The sequence below is a fragment of the Entelurus aequoreus genome, linkage group LG12, assembly GCF_033978785.1.
Source record: "Entelurus aequoreus isolate RoL-2023_Sb linkage group LG12, RoL_Eaeq_v1.1, whole genome shotgun sequence".
Lineage (NCBI taxonomy): Eukaryota > Metazoa > Chordata > Actinopteri > Syngnathiformes > Syngnathidae > Entelurus > Entelurus aequoreus.
The window spans coordinates 11,694,293-11,714,750 of NC_084742.1; the positions used below are offsets into that span (position 1 = coordinate 11,694,293).

General features: G+C 41.0%; 2 protein-coding genes across 7 annotated transcripts; one reads left to right on the top strand and one right to left on the bottom strand.

Moving 5' to 3' along the window:
- Positions 1-1,459: 1,459 nt before the first annotated feature.
- si:ch73-352p4.8 (cystine/glutamate transporter) lies at positions 1,460-10,912 on the top strand. The gene is made up of 12 exons (XM_062064721.1): positions 1,460-1,836; positions 4,347-4,473; positions 4,542-4,657; positions 4,743-4,868; positions 4,929-5,028; positions 5,090-5,134; positions 5,199-5,322; positions 5,905-6,008; positions 6,090-6,186; positions 8,488-8,637; positions 8,700-8,877; positions 10,458-10,912. Exons 1-12 carry the CDS (start codon positions 1,614-1,616, stop codon positions 10,520-10,522), a joined length of 1,455 nt encoding a protein of 484 aa, XP_061920705.1. The 5' UTR covers positions 1,460-1,613; the 3' UTR covers positions 10,523-10,912.
- Positions 10,680-19,175, bottom strand: foxm1 (forkhead box M1). Of its 6 annotated transcripts, none has more exons than XM_062064717.1 (9): positions 19,107-19,175; positions 16,282-16,734; positions 16,077-16,207; positions 15,813-15,998; positions 15,611-15,739; positions 12,703-12,762; positions 12,527-12,569; positions 12,179-12,327; positions 10,680-12,115 (listed from the first exon to the last, which is right to left on the bottom strand). In XM_062064717.1, the coding sequence occupies exons 2-9, from the start codon at positions 16,688-16,690 to the stop codon at positions 11,354-11,356; spliced, it is 1,869 nt and encodes a 622-aa protein (XP_061920701.1). In that variant the 5' UTR covers positions 16,691-16,734; positions 19,107-19,175; the 3' UTR covers positions 10,680-11,353. The 6 variants fall into 6 exon arrangements, with proteins under 6 accessions (XP_061920701.1, XP_061920699.1, XP_061920696.1 ...); XM_062064715.1 differs by lacking the exon at positions 19,107-19,175 and adding an exon at positions 18,924-19,100; XM_062064712.1 differs by having other exon boundaries at positions 15,813-16,207.
- Positions 19,176-20,458: the final 1,283 nt, after the last annotated feature.

Below are 20,458 nucleotides of genomic sequence, written 5' to 3' on the forward strand. Positions count from 1 at the left end.
GACAAAAAAAAATATCTGAATTGGACATCCTACCCTGCACTGTTGTGAACACACTGAATGTAGCCTTAATGTTGCTGTGGTCTGGTTCGACCTTGCTAAGGTAACAGTGAAAACATGGACTGGATTTTCAGAATAGTAATGCAGGCATTACTGATGGAATGAGTTGGATAATAAGCCCTGACAAAATGTCTTTCAATGATTTATAATCATACTGAATAATGACAGATTATATCATTATTTATTTAAACTCATATTCCTGCATATCTATATCGAAAGAAAAAAAAAAGAAATCACACAAAATTATTTAGGGGGGCTGTAAAATAGGCCTAATGACACCAATGGTTGTGTCACTAGAGCAGATCTGGGCAAAATACGACCAGTAACGATTTTTGTTTCCAAATACTTTTTTTTTTTTTTTTTTAGACCTTTAACATTAAAATTGTTGTGGGCATTATGATGTGCAGTGCCGTTTTCAAATTAACGTAAGTCTTTAAACATAAAAAGTATTTTAGTGGTTGGAATCTGCGCTTTTGAGTGATATACAGGTTATTACGGTAATATATGGTAGATAGCAAACGCAATCAGGGACTGGTTGTCAATGGCAACTCCTCCCCACTAACTCGCAATAAATGTTATCGCTCATAACTTCTTAAAGACTTTCGGAAAAAAATAAAAAAATTCAAGCTGCATGACAGTGTTGAGTGACTGATGTGTACAATTAGGAGGGAAAAAGAGCACTAAACAGCTGGAATTGAGAATAGGCAATGCATATATGCAACACTGCCATCTTGTGCGTGTAAAACAAACTGCAGCCGGCTTGTAAAGAAAAAAAAAAACAGAATCAGCCACAAAAATATGATTCTGTTCATTTCTTTCATGCACAATAACATGAATGGAACTGAACAAAAATAAATCAGCCCTTCTTAAACATTTATAGTCGCATGTTTTGGTTTCAGCTTATTTTTCCTAACTCTTTGTGGGCTCTCCAACATGAACTTGGCAAGCTGTGTTGTTGTGAGGCTGTAACTCGACGGGAGGGGTGGGTTAGGGGGCACAGGTCACAAACTTGTCCCAAGTCCCGTGATGCAGGAATGCAGGCCTCCGTGCGCGCACAAATACTCCGCTACGGTCCAGAGATAGAAGTAGGAAGGTGTACTGTACTTGTATGAGTGTTGGATATGAACACTCTGTTGAGATGGAATGAAGCTGACATGCGTTCAATGGTCAGACATGGGGAGGGGGGAAAGGGACAAGCGATGGTGGGGTCTCGCTGGATGTCTTGCTGTGCTTCACGTTTGTGCAGCTGCCTCCACATCATGGGCCCCTCCCCTTTCCCTTCTTCTGTGCACAAAACAAGTAAGCCTCCAGCCTATAAACGAGCATAATTACTGGGAAGAGTGCTGGCTTTGTTAGCCCTTTTGGGTCAGGGTGGGCGTCCAGGCAGCCAATCAGGGAAGGAGGGAGAAGGGGGATCTTTTGGTGTTTTTGCTAAACTTTCCTTCCTGCACAAGTTTCCAAAAGAGGCAGTGAAATCCCAAGGAGGAGGTTGCATACTAATTAAGTAAAGTAGGGGGTCATTTGGGGGGCGTGCACCGTATACGACCGGGACCAGGATGGACGGGAGGCAGGCAAAGGAGGACGGCGAGCCGCAAGCGAAGGAAGGGGAGGCGGTGCACCTGCGCAGGGAGATCGGTCTGCTGCCCGCCGTGTCCTTCATCATCGGCACGGTGGTGGGCAGCGGCATCTTCATCGCCCCCAAGGGGGTGCTGATGAACAGCGGCAGCGTGGGCCTCTCTCTGCTGGTGTGGCTGCTGTGTGGCGTGCTCTCTTTGTTCGGTGAGATACTTCATATACTTCTCCTTTGGCTTGTCTCACTTCCTGTTTACTTTCCGATTTAGATGGCAACCCGTTTAGGCGGCAAACTCCAATACTGTAGTTGGCCTTGGGGTTAATTGCACACTTCTGCTATGCCCCTATTAACACAAACTGCACTGAACTTCACTCACTTCCTGTTTTCTGCTCTGTATGTATTTGTGGTTTTAGCCCGTTTAGGCAGCAAACTCATAAGCTTTGCATCAACTGCGTTCTCTGTTTGCTGATAGTTGCGAAATGTAAATGAAATACCTTCATTTACAAACAATTTACGAAAACAACCACGCACAAAACTTCTGTCGCCTTCTGTTAATATTTTGGTTTCAGCTGCAGCCCATTTGGGCAGCAATTTACAAGGATTTGACCCTCTGCCGGTTGTTGACAAGTACTGAACTCTTTTACCCCTCTTTTAGGCAAACTGTTTGTATAAAATAACCCAACATAAGATTTTTTCACTTTTTGTTCATGTTTTTATTAGACTGGCAACCCGTTTAGGTAGCAGACTAGCAGGATTAGATCCTTTGCTGGTTGTTGACAAGTACTGAACTCCATTACCCCTCCTTTTAGGCAAACGGTTTGTACAAAGCAACCCAAAACAATACTTTCGCTTCATGTTTTTATTTCAGCGGCAGCCCGTTTAGGCAGCAATCTAACAGGATTTGAGCCACTTCCGGTTATTGACAAGTATTGAACTATGTTACCCTTCTTTTAGGCAAACTGTATGAAACAATAACTATACTTTTTTCACTTCCTCTTCATGTTTTTATTTCAGTGGCAGCCCGTTTAGGCAACTAATAACAGGATTTTGCCCTTTTGCCGGTTGTTGAAAAATACTGAACTCTTGTTACCCTTCTTTTAGGCAAACTGTACAAAACAATCAAACATAATACCTTTTTCACTTTTTGTTTATGTTTTTATTAGAGTGGCAACCCATTTAGGTAGCAGACTGTCAGGATTGGATCCTTTGCCGGTTGTTGACAAGTACTGAACTCCATTGCTCCTAATTTTAGGCAAACTGTTTGTACAAAAATTCCCAACACAATACTTCCTGTACATGTTTTTATTTCAGCGGCAGCCCGTTTAGGCAACAATCTAACAGGATTTGAGCCTCTTCCGGTTGTTGACAATTATTGAACTCTATAACCCCTCTTTTTAGGCAAACAGTACAAAACAACCCAACACTATACTTTTTTCACTTCCTCTTTAGGTTTTTATTTCACTGGCAGCCCGTTTAGGCAGCTAATAACAGGATTTGGCCCTTTTGCCGGTTGTTGACAAGCACTGAACTCTATTGTTCGTACAAAACAACCCAAGACAATACTTTTGTCACTTACTTTTCATGTTTTAAGTTCATCAGCCCTTTGAAGTAGCAGACTACATTAGATCCTCTGCTGCTTGTTGACAAGCACTGAACTTCCATTACTCCTTTATTTAGTTATGCAAACTGTGCAAAAGGATCTAACACAAAACTTCGCCCATTTCCTGTTTATGTTGTGGTTTCAATGGCAGCCCATTTAGGCAGCAAACTAGTAGAGTTTGTCTCATTTGCACCATCTGCCGGGAGCTTTAAGTTGAAAAATGTATTGTGCCTCAATTTACGAACTATTTGTACAAAACAACCCCTCACAAAACGCCTGTCATTTCTTGTTTTTGTTTCGGTTTCAGCAGCAGCCCGTTTAGGCAGCAAGCTAGCTGGATTGGACATTCTGCCGGGTGACAAGTACTGAACTCTATTATGTCTATATTTGCAAAAACTGTTTGTACAAAACAATCACTCGCACAACCTGTTTTGGCTTCATTGGCAGCTTATTTAGGTAGCATACTATTGTGCAAAACAACCCTGTACAAAAGATGCTCATTAACTGTTAACTGTGTGTTGGTTTGATTGACAGACAATATAGGCAGCAAACTAGTAGGGTATGGATAGATTACGTCCCCTGATGGTTGTGAAATCTTTTATTGTGTGCCTTAAAAACTATTTGTGCAAAACAACTTGGCGATAAACATATTTATTTCCTAATGTTCTGATTTCAGCAGCAGCCTGTTAAGGCAGCAAACTAGTTGGATTTGTATCACTTGTGCTCTCTACCAAGCCATGAAACCTGTTTTGTTCGATATACTGTACATAAAATATTTGTTCATCACAAAACATGGCTCTGTTCCGATCTGTTTTGGATTTAGTGGCAGCCCGATTAAGCAGTTAACTAGTTGGTGTTGAATAAGTTTTGCCATCTACCAAGTCATGAAACCCATTTTCTTATATTTCCAGAAAGTATTTGCTTATGAAAATCTCCCACAAAACGTTGCTCTGTTCCTAATTGTTTTGATATTTAACGGCAGCCCGACTAGTCAGCAAACTAGTTTGTATTGCATTAGTTAGTTGTGCCGTCAGTTGGTGTTTCCAGGTACTGAGCTCCAATGCATAACATAGCTTAATGTTGCTAACTTGTGCGTGATGCCACATGTCCCATTAGGCGCGCTGTGCTACGCTGAACTGGGCACCACGTTCACCAAATCCGGGGGTCACTACACCTATCTGCTGGAGACTCTGGGGCCCCTCCCGGCTTTCTTACGTCTGTGGGTCGAGTTCCTGTTCGTCAGGTGGGTCTTTCAACTTGCTGCATTGCGAGTCGCACGAACTAAATGTCAGACTCTCCGCCCATGTCTAGGCCGGCTGTGGCCTCCTACGTGTCGCTGGCTTTCGGGCGCTATGTGGTGGAGCCATTCTTCACCCCCTGTGAGGCCCCTATGGCGCTCATCAGAGTGGTCAGCCTCCTCGGAGTAAGTGAGTAGCCCCAACCCCACCCTCGCTTCCATTCTATCCCCACGCAAAGATGCTTTTAAGGTTGCACTGTTGTGTAACCCTGCAGCCTTCATTGTGGCCATCAACTGCTGGAGCGTCACCATGGCATCTCGCACGCAAATCACCCTGACCTTCATCAAGACCTTTGCCCTGGTCCTCATTATAGTTCCTGGCATCATGGCGCTGACCAAAGGTGGGCTGCAAATATCCAACACACCCTGACATCCTTTAAAAAACGTGGTCTTCTCGGCAGGGAAGACGGAGAACTTTCAGAATGGCTTTGAGATGGAAGCGCTAACTCTGGATAGGCTGCCTTTGGCCTTCTACAATGGCCTTTACGCATACGGTGGATGGTGAGCGACCTTAAATAACAAAAAAATAGCATAAAATGTATATTAATACCTTATTTTTTAGGTTTTATCTCAACTTTGTCACAGAGGAAGTCATCAACCCAAACAGGTACTAATTTTAGATCCTTTTGAGAACTTTGAAAGAATCTTAAGAGTCTTACATTGCGGCTCAGGACCATCCCGCTGGCCATCATTTGCTCCATGGTGACGGTGACCGTGCTCTACGTGCTCGTCAACGTGTCCTACTACACCGTGATGACCCCCGCCGAGCTGCTGCTGTCGGACGCCGTGGCTGTGGTCGGTGAAGACACTTCGCTAAAGCACACATGCACAACCCAGACATAAGAAACCCTACGATAACTAGATGAGGCAATTTCAGTGGAAATTGCATGTGATTGCTCTAATGCTGAAGCTGAACGGAAATGCTGGTGAAATGTAGAACAAATGTTAAAATTGTCTGAATGTTGAAGAGCTGACGCAGAATTGAAATGCTAGTGAAATGTAAAAATGGTTTGAATGTTTAACATCGGAAGCTTTGCTGAAACGTACCTTTAATATTGTTCGATGAGATACTTCATATACTAGACAGCAGGTTCTCCTTCGGATTGTCTCTTCCTGTTTACGTTCCGATTTAGACAACCACAATGTATCCGTATAGACCCATTCTAAATCCAGACTGTGATCCGAATCACCCCAAAATGTAACTGCTTATTCCTTATCCAATTTCTGACACTTCCTGAAAGTTTTCATTAAACATTTAAACCTCCAATTTCATTGATGGAATGGAATTGGAATTATGGGAAACATTCTCTGTCGGCCAGTCTGTTCTAATGCATGAGGTGTACCTAATGTTGTGTCCGTTGTGTTGTTCCTCTGCAGACGTTTGCCAACCGTGCGCTGCAGGGCGTGTCTTCTGTCATCCCCCTCCTGGTGGCGCTGTCCTGCCTGGGAGCCCTCAACGGGGGCTTCTTCTCATCACCCAGGTCTGCTGTTGTTAAACATGAATATCAGCACAGGACCGATGGAGGGTCTTACATACATGCTGGGTGGCCGTTGTGTTGCAGGATGCTGTTTGTGGGGGCCAGAGAGGGTCACTGGCCCCCCATCTTCTCTATGATCCACATCCGCAGACACACACCACTACCTGCTGTGTTGCTACTGGTAAAAGCACTTTCAATCCTTAGGAGTCAAAAAATCGGTTCATCTGGGTTTGTCTCTTTTTTTTGACATCCTTTAAAATCACCCAAAAACCTTGAATCTAACTGGTGAATATTTTAGATTTCATTCAAATAAAAAATAAAAAAAGTCAAACATGTGTAAAGAGGCCTTCTTATTATGGAGGATCAAATGGGACATGAATAAATAAATTGTTAAATACTTTAATGTGTTTTTAATTAATTAAAATTGGAAAAAAATAAATACATGTGTTATTCAACATACCATTATAGATATATAATCAATCAATATACAAAATACATGTTTTCAATATTTAATTATCTCACAATTTCCTTTTTCCCCACAATTCAATAACTTATTTCATGATATAATTATTTTACGATTAAAAAAATTATTCAATGCACCTGAGTGTCAGTGCTTTATGAATGTATTTTATTCGTTAAACTTACCCATCAAAGTCCATGGGCGGGGCTAACACAAATCTAGTCGGTATAGTAGTTGGAAGGATAAATTCTTGGAGAGGCCACAAATGAAATAAATCATGAAATAATTAATGAAAATGTGAAATAATTAAATCATGACATAATTAATTTAAAAATGAACTTATCAATTAAATCATGAAACAATTAATTAAAACATAAACTAATGATTTAAAACATGAAATTATTAAATAATTAATTAAATAGTAAAATAATTAAACTGTTAAATAAATAAAAAGTTATAATTATAGTAATAATATAATGATGACAAATGTAATTACATATTTATCAATAAAAATGCTAAATTTTTATTAATTAATAATACATTTCAATCATTATTTAAAGATTTATTTCTGAGACTTTTTTTTGGGTCATTCTGTCCCATTTGACTCTCCATATCTTTTCAAGTTGTATTTATAAAATGTATTATTTAAAAACTCATGTACAGACTAAGCAAACAACAAAGTTAAATGTAGACAAATAATTATAATAATTTACCTTCAAAGCCTGCCAAGGCTACTACTTAACAAATATGTCCTCTTTATTGAAAAAATAATACAAAAATAAAAGTTTTTGTCCACTTGAAGGCAGTTTTGACTTACCTTCCACTTTCTCTCTCTGCAGCCAAACGGCCTCTAATGCTTTGATTGATGGCAAGTTTTATCCACCAATAGGAAGTTGCCATTCCTGCACAGAGAGCAAATTGAAATGAGAAGAAATCTAACAACAAAACCAAGGCGACTATAATTGCTCGTTTCTGGGGCCGTACTTATCAAGCTTCTCAGAATTACTCCTAAGAAGTCTGCTAAGAGTTGACTTAAGAGTAAATAAATTCTTCGCTGAAAGCTGCACTTAAAAGTTAGTTATCAAGCGTCTTACTCACACTTTCAGCGAAGTGTAGGACTGAATCTTAAGTGTCACACTCAGAGCTGAATTACGACATTACTATGTGCCGTAAATGGAATTTTAGGTGACGTCATTTCTGTGTCCATAGAAATGATCAATCACGAAAGGGAATCCGTTGTCTAAGAATAAAGAATTATCTTGGAAATATTTAAGTGGACAATGGGAGTGTATATTTTGACAATAAACAACAAAATAATACAAAACAAACTAGTCCCCGCCGGCACTCACGCTACCGCTCCCTCTCTTCTGTCGCCCACACACTCACTGACGTCACTCACCTCACGGCCACACACATACGCTACTGTCATAACATTTTCTTTCCAATTCATTAATTAGGCAACTAATTTGAAACTGGTGTGGGTGGCTCTATATATACTAGCCCACTGCAGCCACATGCAGAAATCAACATGGAATCGAAAAGTATTAAATCTGTGACAAAAATAATACCCGCTCTGTCTAAACGATACCGTTTGATCTGCTCGTCATCAAACAAATCCAGAACATCGTTCCGCTCCCTGAATGTTCGCGCACGTCTCTCTCGCCTCAGTGCCATCCCCTGCTGGCAACTCCTAACCACTTAAGACACCTCTGAAGGTCTCTTAAATATCGTGGAGAGTAGGAGTGATTCTTAGACTTAAGAACGTTGATAAAAAGCTTTTATTCTTAAGTTTGAGAGTAGGACTAAATTTCGCAAATTCTCAGGACTTAAGTGTAAAATGGCACTCTAAGAAGCTTGATAAGTACGGCCCCTGGTTTCACGTGATCGATTCACACCATTTAAAGACTCCTAGACTTTAGACGCGAGTTGAAAGGTAGCGTCTGTGTAGCTGCGTCATAATTGGTCTCCTCAGAGCTGAGAACAAAAAGCAGATGGATAAGAAGTACTATGACGTGTCTCCAGTACCCCTTAGTGGCGCTCATGTTGATCTCCGGAGAGATCCAGCATCTCATCAGCTTTGCCTCCTTCGCTCGCTGGTTCTTCATCGCCCTGGCAACGCTGGGGATGCTCATCCACCGATACCGCTTCCCGTTGCACACTCGGCCTTTCAAGGTGAGACCGCTTTGGCACTGCGTCATCATCCAGAACTTATCCGTCACCTTTTGACACTCCAGGTCCCTCTGGTCATTGCCGTCACCTTCACCGTGGTCTGCTTCTTCATCGTGGGCTTGTCTCTGTACTCGGACCCTTGGAACACGGGGCGCAGTTTCGCCCTCACGCTGACCGGGGTACCGGTGTACTACATGGCGGTCCACCGCCGTCGCTTGCCACCCAAGTGGAGACGGATATTCAGTGAGTGGTTTCGTACTGTTGTGTGCAGGGTTAGCTAATACAGAGTAAAACATCCAGTACAGTGGTACAAGCTTACCTTTTTGGGGGGTTACGAGCCACCCCACTGCTATTTGAGCAATGGATGTCACAGTAGACCCCGAAAGATCCAGCCAAAAATATATTCCATAGAATTAGTTTATAGCTCGAGATTGACGTGACTTTGTTTTTCGAACCATGGGAAGGGAGAAAGTAAGTAGGCACTGTAAAAAAAAAGTGTGAAACTTTACGATAAAAGCACATTTTTACCATAAAAATAACAATAGTACCGTTTTTCAATGTTCTGTGTCAAAACCATTGTAAGTTTTAAACGGTAAGATCTGTTTTTTTTTAACAGTGTCAAAGACAGTGCTGAGAAGAAACGGTTTATATTTATTGAATTAAAGAAAGACATACCGTATGTTTCGGAGTATAAGTCGCACCGGCCGAAAATGCATAATAAAGAAGGAAAAAAAACATATATAAGTCGCACTGGAGTATAAGTCGCATTTCTGGGGAAATTTATTTGATAAAACCCAACACCAAAAATAGACATTTGAAAGGCAATTTAAAATAAATAAAGAATAGTGAACAACAGGTTGAATAAGTGTACGTTATATGACGCATAAATAACCAACTGAGAACGTGCCTGGTATTTTAACGTAACATATTATGGTAAGAGTCATTCAAATAACTATAACAGATAGAACATGCTATACGTTTACCAAACAATCTGTCACTCCTAATCGCTAAATCCCATGAAATCTTATACGTCTAGTCTCTTACGTGAATGAGCTAAATAATATTATTTGATATTTTACGGTAATGTGTTAATAATTTTACACATAAGTCGCTCCTGAGTATAAGTCGCAAACTATGAAAAAAACTGCGACTTATAGTCCGAAAAATACGGTAATCAAAAGCATGACAGTGTGTAGCTTTGATTGATTGATTGAGACTTTTATTAGTAGATTGCACAGTACAGTACATATTCCGTACAATTGACCACTAAATGGTAACACCCGAATACGTTTTTCAACTTGTTTAAGTCGGGGTCCACGTTAGCTAATTGGTAATGCAGTTGGAGTGTAGCACTGTTAGTCTGCATCATACTGAAGCAGAATGAGTCGATAATGCTTAAAATAATATCTAAACTGCTGACATTTATCCGTTATAATATGGAAAAGCCGCTGATGGCGTGTTTGACGAAAAAGCAGCAGGAAGGGGATGCCGCAAAGGTCCAGTCTTCTAGGGAAATCCTGTACATTATTAAGTTACTTCATAAAAACTCTGTAGTTGTTGGCACTACATTCTATTGTATTGTTTTTGTACAATATTTCTTATCTAAAAGTTGTTCTTTATAAAAGGGCAAGTTACATGGTAAAATTGTGCTTTTTTTGGGGAGGCTAAGCATGACTTTTTCAAGTGATACAATTTTGATAAATAGTTCTGTGATGCAGTATGTACCCCGAGGTACCATTGCATGTATGTTATAAAAAATTAAGAAGAGGACATGAATATAAAGATTAGATGCGCTCACAGTTTTCCGGTCTCTTTGTTCCCAGATTACTGCAGCAAGCAGCTTCAGATCCTTCTCGAAGTGGCTCAGCAGGAGGTGAAGACCTACTGAGGACACAGAAGACACAATCATTTTTAAAAGACAGGCCTGCCTGCAGCATCATATTTTAACATTGAAATTGTTAAATGTAAAAAAACAACTGTAAACTGGCGTTATGCAATCCTACAAGCCACCATTAACGAACACGACATAAAAATTGTGCTTAAAAGCGCAGACACCAACACATTTATTGTATGACGGTTAAAAAACAAAGGACATAATTATTTAGTGTTTCCAGGTGTCACTGCATGGATTGTTGCACTAATACGAGCCTGTAAGTGGAGTTCCTGTTCTGTTACCCTGTACAATGTGTCTAATCTTCAACGGGTTTGTGCTGAAAATGAAATCTTGTTGTACTTGTGCAATGACAATAAAAGATCCATCTATCTATCTAGCCATCCATCTATTGCTAATATATTATAATATGTAGTAGTCTTTTTGGGAGTATTTTCTGTTTTAAATATCTTGTTGCTAACAAACCTGCACCGCCTTCTAAAGTCCCATTCCAGAACTGACCCCTGGAAGCATCGTGCTGGTTTTTTCACAACATAAAGAAACAGAATTAAATAAGACCGAGTGCAAATTAACATACATCCATCCATTTCCTACCGCTTGTCCCTCTCGGGGTGGCGGAGGTGAAAATTACCGTACACAAACTATATCCTCTATTGACATAGGAACAACAAAAAAAAGTGTCATTAAGGCAGTTTTCCCCCAGACAAAAAGTGACTACAGGTTGAACTACAAGTGAAGAAGAGCAAAGCTGGAAGCATTAAAGTTAAATATCGATGACGCGGCAGTGATGTCTTATTGTCTTTGCGGTTCTTCGTGTAGTAAGTCAAGCTACTTGAGCTGAGGGATGATATCAGACAGGCTGACGTCGGCCAACTGCAGGTTGTCGTCCTCCAGGCCAAAGCTGAGGTCCACCAGGATCTTGCTCAGGCTGTCATCCATGGTGTCCAGGATGAGACCCTCTGTAAGTGAGCATTTGGAAGGCGTGGCGCCGCCGGCCAGGAGCAGCTCTCGGGAGCAGCCGCTCTCCCGGCACCCGTTCGGCGAGGTGGCCGGGGAGCAGAAGATGGCCCAGTCCTTAAAGGGGGTGCTGTTCAGGCTGAAGGTGGTGTAGTCGTGCATGGGCGTGACCGCGGGGCCGATGGGCGTGCGGATGGGGCTGAAGTCCAGAACGCTGCAGCCCTCTTTCCCCAAGGGGGTGACCTTCCATGGCTCGGCTTGGACGCCGGAGGGGGGCTTGCTGGGCGTGGAGGAAGTCAGGCGGCTGCGGCTGATTTTTATGGGGGTTTTGTAGGAGAAGTGCCGGTCGGGACTGCGATGCTCCTTTGGGTCGGGCTTGGCGTCCTGCTCGTCCAGGAGGGTGGGCGAGGTGGCAATACCGGAGTCAAAGTCAGAGCGTTCCGAGTAGATGAGGACAGGCTCGTCGTGCAGAGAGTGGACAAGATGTTGCTTCCGTCTGGACACCTTTGCAGGTTTCTCTGCCAGTGCTTTGGGACCCTTGCGCTTGACGGCAACGTTCAGCAGCTCAGTTTTCTCCTCCTCTCCGGACACTTTGCTGCATGGAGCGTCGCCATGGTTGCTCTGCGACACCTGCTGGTCACATCAGTAATCACATCATTGATGCTTACTTCAACTCTTGCAGAGAAAAAAACTCACCTTGGGAGCTTTTCTTGAACTCTTGGCTTTAGGAGGACTATGAGGAGGCGGCGTGTGTGCTGTCAAGGAGGAGGAAAAGGTTTTGACAGGGAGCTGGATGGGGACTATGTTGGAAGGCGTTGGAAGGGGGAGAAGCTCCACCCGCCTCTCTGAACGTATACGGGGGGAAAAAATCAGAGCAAATATAAATTAAATAAATAAATATGTATATTTCTCTTAGTACAATACAGTAAAAATGGATGTATTTCAAATATAGTTACCGTAATTAATTTGTAAACTGTGATTAATAATTTTTTTAAATTACAATTTGACATCTTTCATATTTTTCTGTGATGTCACTTGACTCACCGAAGCCAGTCTGACATCTCCTGTCAGCATCAACTGTTTGCTGCTATGAAACAAAACAAACAACAAAGCAGCGTGCATTACTTTTTACACTTGACAAAGGAGGGATGTTCACATCTTTAATACGACAATACACCACTTTAACAAGAGTCATATAAAACAAAAAAGTATTGTCTCACCTGTTGGGGGAATGAAAGAATTGGCTTGGTATAAGGGGTGGGCACAGGGGCACAGCCGGGCTGCGGGAGAAACGACACAGAGGTCAGCGTGAAGCAAATGACAAGACAGGACATTTTATTCACCATTGGAGGATCTCACAAATATCACCAGTTTTTTAAGAACACAAAGTACAGTCGCTCCTCGCCAGATCACGCTCCGAGGTTTGCACCTTGACTCTATTGCAGATATTGTAAAGCATTTTCTACCGAAATTATGCATTTTTAATGATGAAAATAGGAATCTGAGTGTGCTGATCATCATCACGGCTACTGATTGGCTCAGCCTCAGGTAGCAAATCTATATTGGCTTAAACGGATAAAAAGAGTGTAAAGCTAACTAAGTGGGTGTTATTTCATGTCCAGATGGCTCTCATAACCGTAAATAGTTTTAAAAAATACTTGAGCTATGAAATATTAAATGTATAATTAATAATTCCTACTTTGCGAAAATTATTTTTAATCAATTAACAGTGATGAATGAGGGTTCACTGTAATAAAAAAACAAGACTGATGATGTGGGAGATGGTGTTGTTAATTAGTTTGTCCAGTAGAGATTGATTAGTACAAAACAGTAAAACTACATTTTAAAAACAGTATTTTTAATTATTAAAACAATTACTGTATACATTTTTAAAATACAGTCCCTCTAAAATTTTGCAGCCTTTTTTTTGGATTGTTGGCCTAAAATACATGAATTCGCAGCAAGTTTTTCAAAAAGTTGCGGCAAAAGTTGCAGTGTTTTGAGGCTCACTTTTTTCAATATTTTATTAATTTTTTATCCTTTTATTGAAACCTTAACCTCAAAAAGCACAGAATTGCAACACAAATTGGAAAACCAATACTGTACTGCATTTTGCTCGATTTATACTGCACACTTAAAAGTAGACACTAGATGGCAGTAAAAGCAAATACTCAGGGCTCATTGTGAAATTAATGTACAGTACTGTTCTAAACTAAAACTAGTGCTAATTATTTAATATTACAGAAAGAAGCAGCACTAAAGGCATCCTTTGGCAGTGCTCTGCTCGGTCTTCCAAAAGTTGCAGACATTCTCCATGTTTTACATTTTAAAAGTTTTTATCGATCTTTAACATTTACTGATATTCTATATGTTTACCACAGTGCATTAAAAGCATTTGTGAACTGTTGAAAGCGATCTATTGTGGTCATTTTTGTTGGTAAATGAGAGACAATGAGAGATTATCATCCCACATCAACAACTCTGTCTTGTAAATTGTTTCTTTGTTCGGTCAGCATCGCAAATGAAAATCTGTTCCTAATTGCCTAATTCTGCAAAAGGTAAGGGATAAATAAACATTTTAGAATCTGTTTGCTTTTAACAGTCCGCTTTCAATGCACTTTGCTTTTTGTTTTTAACGCAAGTTGTTTTTATTGTTGACCCTGTCAAAGGAGAAGTTCTGTATGTGTTGGGACAGACAATAAAGTGTATCTATCCATCTAAACTAGGAAGTCAGCAGGCCAGTGTGTGGTTTAATGTTTCTATACTACATTACCTAAAAGGCTTAGAGACGTCGACAAAAACCGGAAGTGCAGTAGGTCTGAGCTATGGAGAGGACGACAATTGTGCGGCTTAATTTAGTCGTAAAGAGATTATATATTGATACATGTTTTTGTTCCTGCTTTGTCTACACAAGAAACAAAGATGAGTTTTGATTAGAACGCTGACATGCTCGTTTGAGAACCCCTTAGAGGCAAATTCAATTGGCGAAAAAGACGCTAATCGGCTAAAATGTGCGCAAAATTGGTTTGGACAAAGTTACGAGGGAGCTTATAATTTGTGAGAATTGGTGTGAAATTCTGGAATAACTGAACATAAATACCTTTAAAAAGAAAATATTCTTAGATATAGTCTAAATAAAACAAAATGTGCCAAACTTGTTGCACCAGATTAAAAACATGCATGTAGAAATACACTGCGTGCACAATGACTTGGCAAATGAGTATTATGAACAAATGATGATTTCTACACCTGTGGAAGTGCTTATGTGTGATGAGGGAGGGCGTGGCCTAACGAGATCAACACCCTACATCACTGTGTCAAACTCAAGGCCCGGTGGCCAAATCTGGCCCGCCACGTTATTTTATGTGGCCCGCGAAAGCCTGGAAATAATGTGTTAATAAAATGCTTAATCTTTTCTTACTAAATATATTTGTTATTTCCCTTTTGACATTAAAAATCATGTACTGCATGCAATTGCATATCTTTTAAAATTCAATATTATCATAAATCAAAATATTGTATTATCATGTATTTCAAAAATAAATATAAATATCTGCTTGACTTATGATTTCAAAACAAGTTATCAATCAAATTGTAGACTATAAAATTGACAATAGATTTTACGGTTAAATTCCGCTGACTGAGTTTGTTTTTTTTACCGTAAAATCAACTTTAGTAGTGTTTTTTTCCATATGGAGTAAGACACTAAAACGTTAAAAAACAAACAAAAAAAACATTAAAACGAGAAGATTTTACGGTAAAAAAAACAAAAACAGGCAGCTCTGATGCTTGCATTTTACCACTAAAAACAGTGGTATTGTTTTTACATTACATTCCGTTTATTACATTATTTTTATATGCTGTCAAAACCCACTGCTTTTACTGTAAAATTCTGGTGACTGAGCTGCCAGTTCTTTAAGTAAAATGTTTATATTTTTTTGCAGCCTATGTAAAAAAATATATTGTTAATGTATTTTATATATATATACACATGTATATTCATATATTACTCATTGTTAAAAGCGGCCATTTAGTACAGTGTAAATAATTTATGGGAGTGCATTTGTTACCATGAAACCCCTCAACACAAGGTCTACCTATATGTCATTGTCCATTTAGTGCGTCTACCTTGTACACCTGGTTCAGGGTGAGACCTCTGTTGGCTTCGGGCCGAATGGTCCAGAAGGAAATTTTGCCGTTGGGCGTGGGCTTCCGTAGAAACATGTTGTGAATGGAGAGGTTGTGACGCACGGAATTCTGGAAAAAGCAACACAAAAACTGAGTGGGTGTTTCAGACCACTAATTCCTCGTTATAGAAGTTGTCACTCACCTTCCATCCGTGCATCCGAGTCTCATCCCTAAAAAAGAGGAAATGATCCTGGAGCCACTTGTAGATCTCACTCAGCGTCATGCGTCCGTCCCTGCGGCTGTTTATGGCAAACTGGATCATGGTCATGTAGGAGAACGGTGGCTTCTCGCACTCGGGCTCCTCGGGGGCGGCGTCTACATCCGAAAACTGTGGGAAGACAGGAAGTGGACATGGTGGCGTCATCAGTGTCTTTCTTAACAAGCACACTGAGATCCCACAGTTGACCTGAAGAGTCTTTTGGTTTTCTTTATTGGCATCCGTAGCGTCATGTCCGGCTAGAAAGGCATCGCTCCTTTCCAGCCACTGCATGCAGGTAAGGCTGTCGTCAAAAGGGACGCCACCCTCTTCCTTTTTAACTGCAACACAACAGTAAGCATACATGAACTCAACACGCTTGACCGTGCCAGAAATGAAGCAATCAAGTTCCTACATTGTTTGATTTCAATGGAAGCAGTGCCATGCGTGGAGTTGTGTCCACTTTGTTGCTGTTTGGCTGCACTCCCCGTAAAGTCATCCTCCGTTTTAGCCTGGTAAAGACAGCCACTGTCCAGGGCGCCACTCTCCCCCAGAAGAATGAACTTGTTGCGGCCCTGGGCACCACGCTCTTTGCCTTTCAAAGTGAGGGCCTTGATGACGCTCTGCAGGTCAGCCCTTTTGGGAATGATCACCACCTGCGTGTTGGGAAGGCTGGGGTGATCCAGGATGCGGATGCCGTCAGGGAAGGGCTGAGTGGAAGGTAACTTTGCAGCCTCCTTAGGGCTTTTTGATGGTGGGTCATTTTGCTGAAAGGGCAGCTTTCTTCTTTTGAGGATCAAGGGTCTTCTGGGGCTCCGCCTCATTGTCAAAAAGCTGCTCAAAATGTCGCTGGATGTCCGCAGATTTACTGATAAAAGACAAATATTGGTATCAACAGAGAATATATTTTACTACAGTCAGTATGTGTGTATTTTCCGCTGGCTGGATCTCTGCAGTGGTCACCCAGAGCATTTCACACTTGATCGCGCCATCGTGAGTCGCAACCAGACCGCTGTTTTCAGAGTTCAACTGCGTTCACGCAGAACACCTTTATCCATAATATCGAAATTTTCGAAATGGACAAGTACTCGTGCCACAAAGCTCTAACAAAGTTTGGCAAGTTTCCACTCGTCAAAACTCCCCCGCAAAACATTTGCAGTGAGTAAAATGTTCATTGGAACCCTTATAATAATACAAGTTATACATTTACCAGTGAGACTGCCAAATATTGTTTAAATAGATCGATTTGCACACTGCTTTTCTGAACCCACCGATTGCCTGGCCGTTAGTTTTGTGACTCAATGTTTAGTCAAATTTTCCGTCACTTCCAGAACTAATTTCATGAATTCAATTAAAAAATCCACTGTAACTTTGAAACCTCTTTTTTCTGCTGTTTACCAAGTTTTCCAATGATACCAACCTTTTGTTTTTTAAATGGGGTAAATATTTAAGAAAGTTATGACATTTCTAACAAACAGGTTACACCTAAAATATTGAAAGGCATTGACTTTGTACTAAAGAAGCTGTCCATAAACTAGTGTGTTTTCACCGCTTTTAAAAAGGCCATAACGTTCCTAATAATTATCACAGGAAAATGGTACTTATTAGAGATGTCGATAAACGCTTTAAAATGTTGTATCGGAAATTATCGGTTTCAAAAAGTAAAATTCATGACTAAAACGCCGCTGTACGGCGTGGTACACGGACGTAGGGAGAAGTACAGAGCGCCAATAAACCTTAGCAGTTGCGTCTCCCTGTCATACTTGCCAACCCTCCCGATTTTCCCGGGAGACTCCCGAATTTCAGTGACCCTCCCGAAAATCTGCCGGGGTAACCATTCTACCGAATTTCTCCCGATTTCCACCCAGACAACAATATTGGGGGCGTGCCTTAAAGGCACTGCATTTGCGTGCCGGCCCAGTCACATAATATCTATGGCTTTTCACACAAGTGAATGCATGCATACATGGTCAACAGCCATACAGGTCATACTGAGGGTAGCCGTATAAACAACTTTAACACTGTTACAAATATGCGCCACCCTGTGAACCCACACCAAACAAGAATGACAAAAACATTTCGGGAGAACATCCGCACCGTAACACAACATAAACACAACAGAACAAATACCCAGAACCCCTTGCAGCACTAACTCTTCCGGGACGCTACAATATACACCCCCGCGCCTCAACCTCCTCATGCTCTCTCAGGGAGAGCATGTCACAAAAACCAAGCTGCTGTTTTGAGGCATGTTAAAAAAAATTATGCACTTTGTGACTTCAGTAATAAATATGGCAGTGCCATGTTGGCATTTTTTTTTAGTTGATTTATTTTGGAAAACCTTGTTACATTGTTTAATGCATCCAGCGGGGCATCACAACAAAGTTAGGCATAATATTGTGTTAATTCCACGACTGTATATATCGGTATCGGTTGATATCGGAATCGGTAATTAAGAGTTGGACAATATCGGAATATAGGATATCGGCAAAAAAGCTATTATCGGACATCTCTAGTACTTATGTCACTGAAATCGTCTATATTAGACCGGTCTTAAAATACTGATTTCATGTAAATTAATGCATTTTAAAACGTTACACACATACCTATTATGAGTTACAAGTTAATCTGTTCTCTTTAGTCATCTAATAATTTTCACCCCCAAGTTGAAACACATTATCCCCATTTTAGTTGCAGGTTGTAGTTGGTGGATAAGTTGTCAACACACGCGTTATGGAGCTTGTTGTTGTCTTTTGCACAATTAAATGAGTTTAATTGTCTCCTAATGACGAGCTAGTCGGCCACAAGAACACATTACATACTATTCATACACAATCATTGCTAGCTCGCTAGCTAAGCGTCTGGCATTTTTAACGTCACTTAAACCTTGTGTTTGTTGTAACTACCGTGCTATTGTGGCACTAATCACACAGTTTCAGCTATTTATTAAATATGGTATTAATTATTAGTTTCGGGCTTGTTGGCGTTGAAGTCAAAACAGAACTAGCTAGATAGAAAGCTAGTATGCTAACCAACTGCTAAATTATTAAGACAAACCTTCATATATCCGTGATGGCCGCGTCACCTGGCTGTATTCTTGCGAATTCTTCTGTCGGTGAAATCATATTAGGTGCAAAATAAAAACGAAAAGTCGCAGTTTTTAAAGAAACGTATTTTGAATTTTGGCGCTGCGGGTGCGGTGCCTGTGTTGTAGTGCCTGGTCACGTGGAAGAAACTAACCAATGGTAGCAAAGCTGGGGCGACGTGCTGGCCAATCGGGCGCAAGACTGACGGCCACCAGGAAGTATATTGTTCGAAAACTCTGAGAGAGTCAACAAAAGCAGCTTAAAGACAGCAAAACAGAAAGCAAATGCACATTATAAGCATGTAACACTCACGGTGTTACAAAAGAAGACCATCTTTAAGGTGAGTAGACGTGTTGGTGATTACGTGTAAATATTCTCTGAAGAGTATCGTCCGTGCATACTATGTGTACCGGAAGTGTGCAGAACAGTGCTTATATGTACTAACAACACGACATTTGCATCCCGACAGGTCTTCTATTATGATTTCTATTAATGCCACGCAAAAAGTCAAAGACAGCGAAGCCTCCGCTGCTGTTCGTGGAGCAGCCTCTGTGCGGCGCTGGACTGCAGTCTGGTCCTGAGGTGCAGGCTGCTATCCATCCTAAGGAGTATTTCACAGAAGAAGGCAACAGCAGCACACATCTTCACTCTTGGGTAATGTTGTGACATGCATGCATCCAATCGATGAGCATACTAGCAGAATTGTGCGTTTGTCCATCCATGCGGACTGGACACTGGCCGAGAGTTGGTGGGCGGCCGAGGGTGGAGTCGGTTGCTTTGTTGGGTCTGCTCTTGTCCATTTCCTAATGAAACGTTTGGCCTTTCTCAGTGTGTTTTCTGGGTCTATATGTTTTTTTGTTGTTTTACTTGTGTGGCCGTGTGTAGAAGTGGCTGGTTGCATCAGCTCTGCTCTTTAAATGTCTTTAATGTTGTCACACCGTGGTGAGGGATGTCTTGTCTTGGTTTTTTCTATCTTGTGAATTGCATGTTTTAATTTGGAAAGTAACTCTCCTCTCGTTTCAGGTCACTTGCCCTTCCTTTTGTGTCATCAGTCTGACATCATCCCTGATCCCTGATTGTTTCCACCTGTTCCCCATTACCCTCATGTGTTTTATAAGCCCACGCCTCCCTTTGTTCTGTGCCAGATTGTCTCGTTTGTTCGTGCCTCTCTAGCATCCTGTCCAAGCCTTGCCTCGTCCCTTGTTTGAATATTTTGATCCTGAATTCCCTTGTTGATATTTTGAGTGTTCGTTTTCTCCTCCTCAGCAGAGTGATTTTGGTTATTTAGTTTTGCAGCCGAAGTGGTGAGTTTTCAATTTTTCTCTTACAGTTCTTCCTTTTCCTCAATTTTTTGAGTGGCACCTTTCGTTAACCTTTTTTAATCAACGATGTAGAAGTTTTATAGCCATTGTTTCTCCCTCCTTTTGGAGCGTTTTTTGTTTATGATACATTTCATAGATTATATCCTGCGCCAAGTTTAGTTCGTTATTGTTTTTGTGTTTCCTC

Coding starts and splice junctions, on each gene's coding strand:
- si:ch73-352p4.8 (XM_062064721.1), top strand. CDS start 1,614: ATGGACGGGAGGCAGGCAAAGGAGGACGGCGAGCCGCAAGCGAAGGAA. Junction 5,323..5,904: donor TGTCGGACGCCGTGGCTGTG/GTCGGTGAAGAC, acceptor GTTCCTCTGCAG/ACGTTTGCCAACCGTGCGCT. Junction 8,878..10,457: donor CAAGTGGAGACGGATATTCA/GTGAGTGGTTTC, acceptor CTTTGTTCCCAG/ATTACTGCAGCAAGCAGCTT.
- foxm1 (XM_062064712.1), bottom strand. CDS start 16,690: ATGAGGCGGAGCCCCAGAAGACCCTTGATCCTCAAAAGAAGAAAGCTG. Junction 16,208..16,281: donor TTCCATTGAAATCAAACAAT/GTAGGAACTTGA, acceptor GTTGTGTTGCAG/TTAAAAAGGAAGAGGGTGGC. Junction 15,740..15,812: donor CTCGGATGCACGGATGGAAG/GTGAGTGACAAC, acceptor TGCTTTTTCCAG/AATTCCGTGCGTCACAACCT.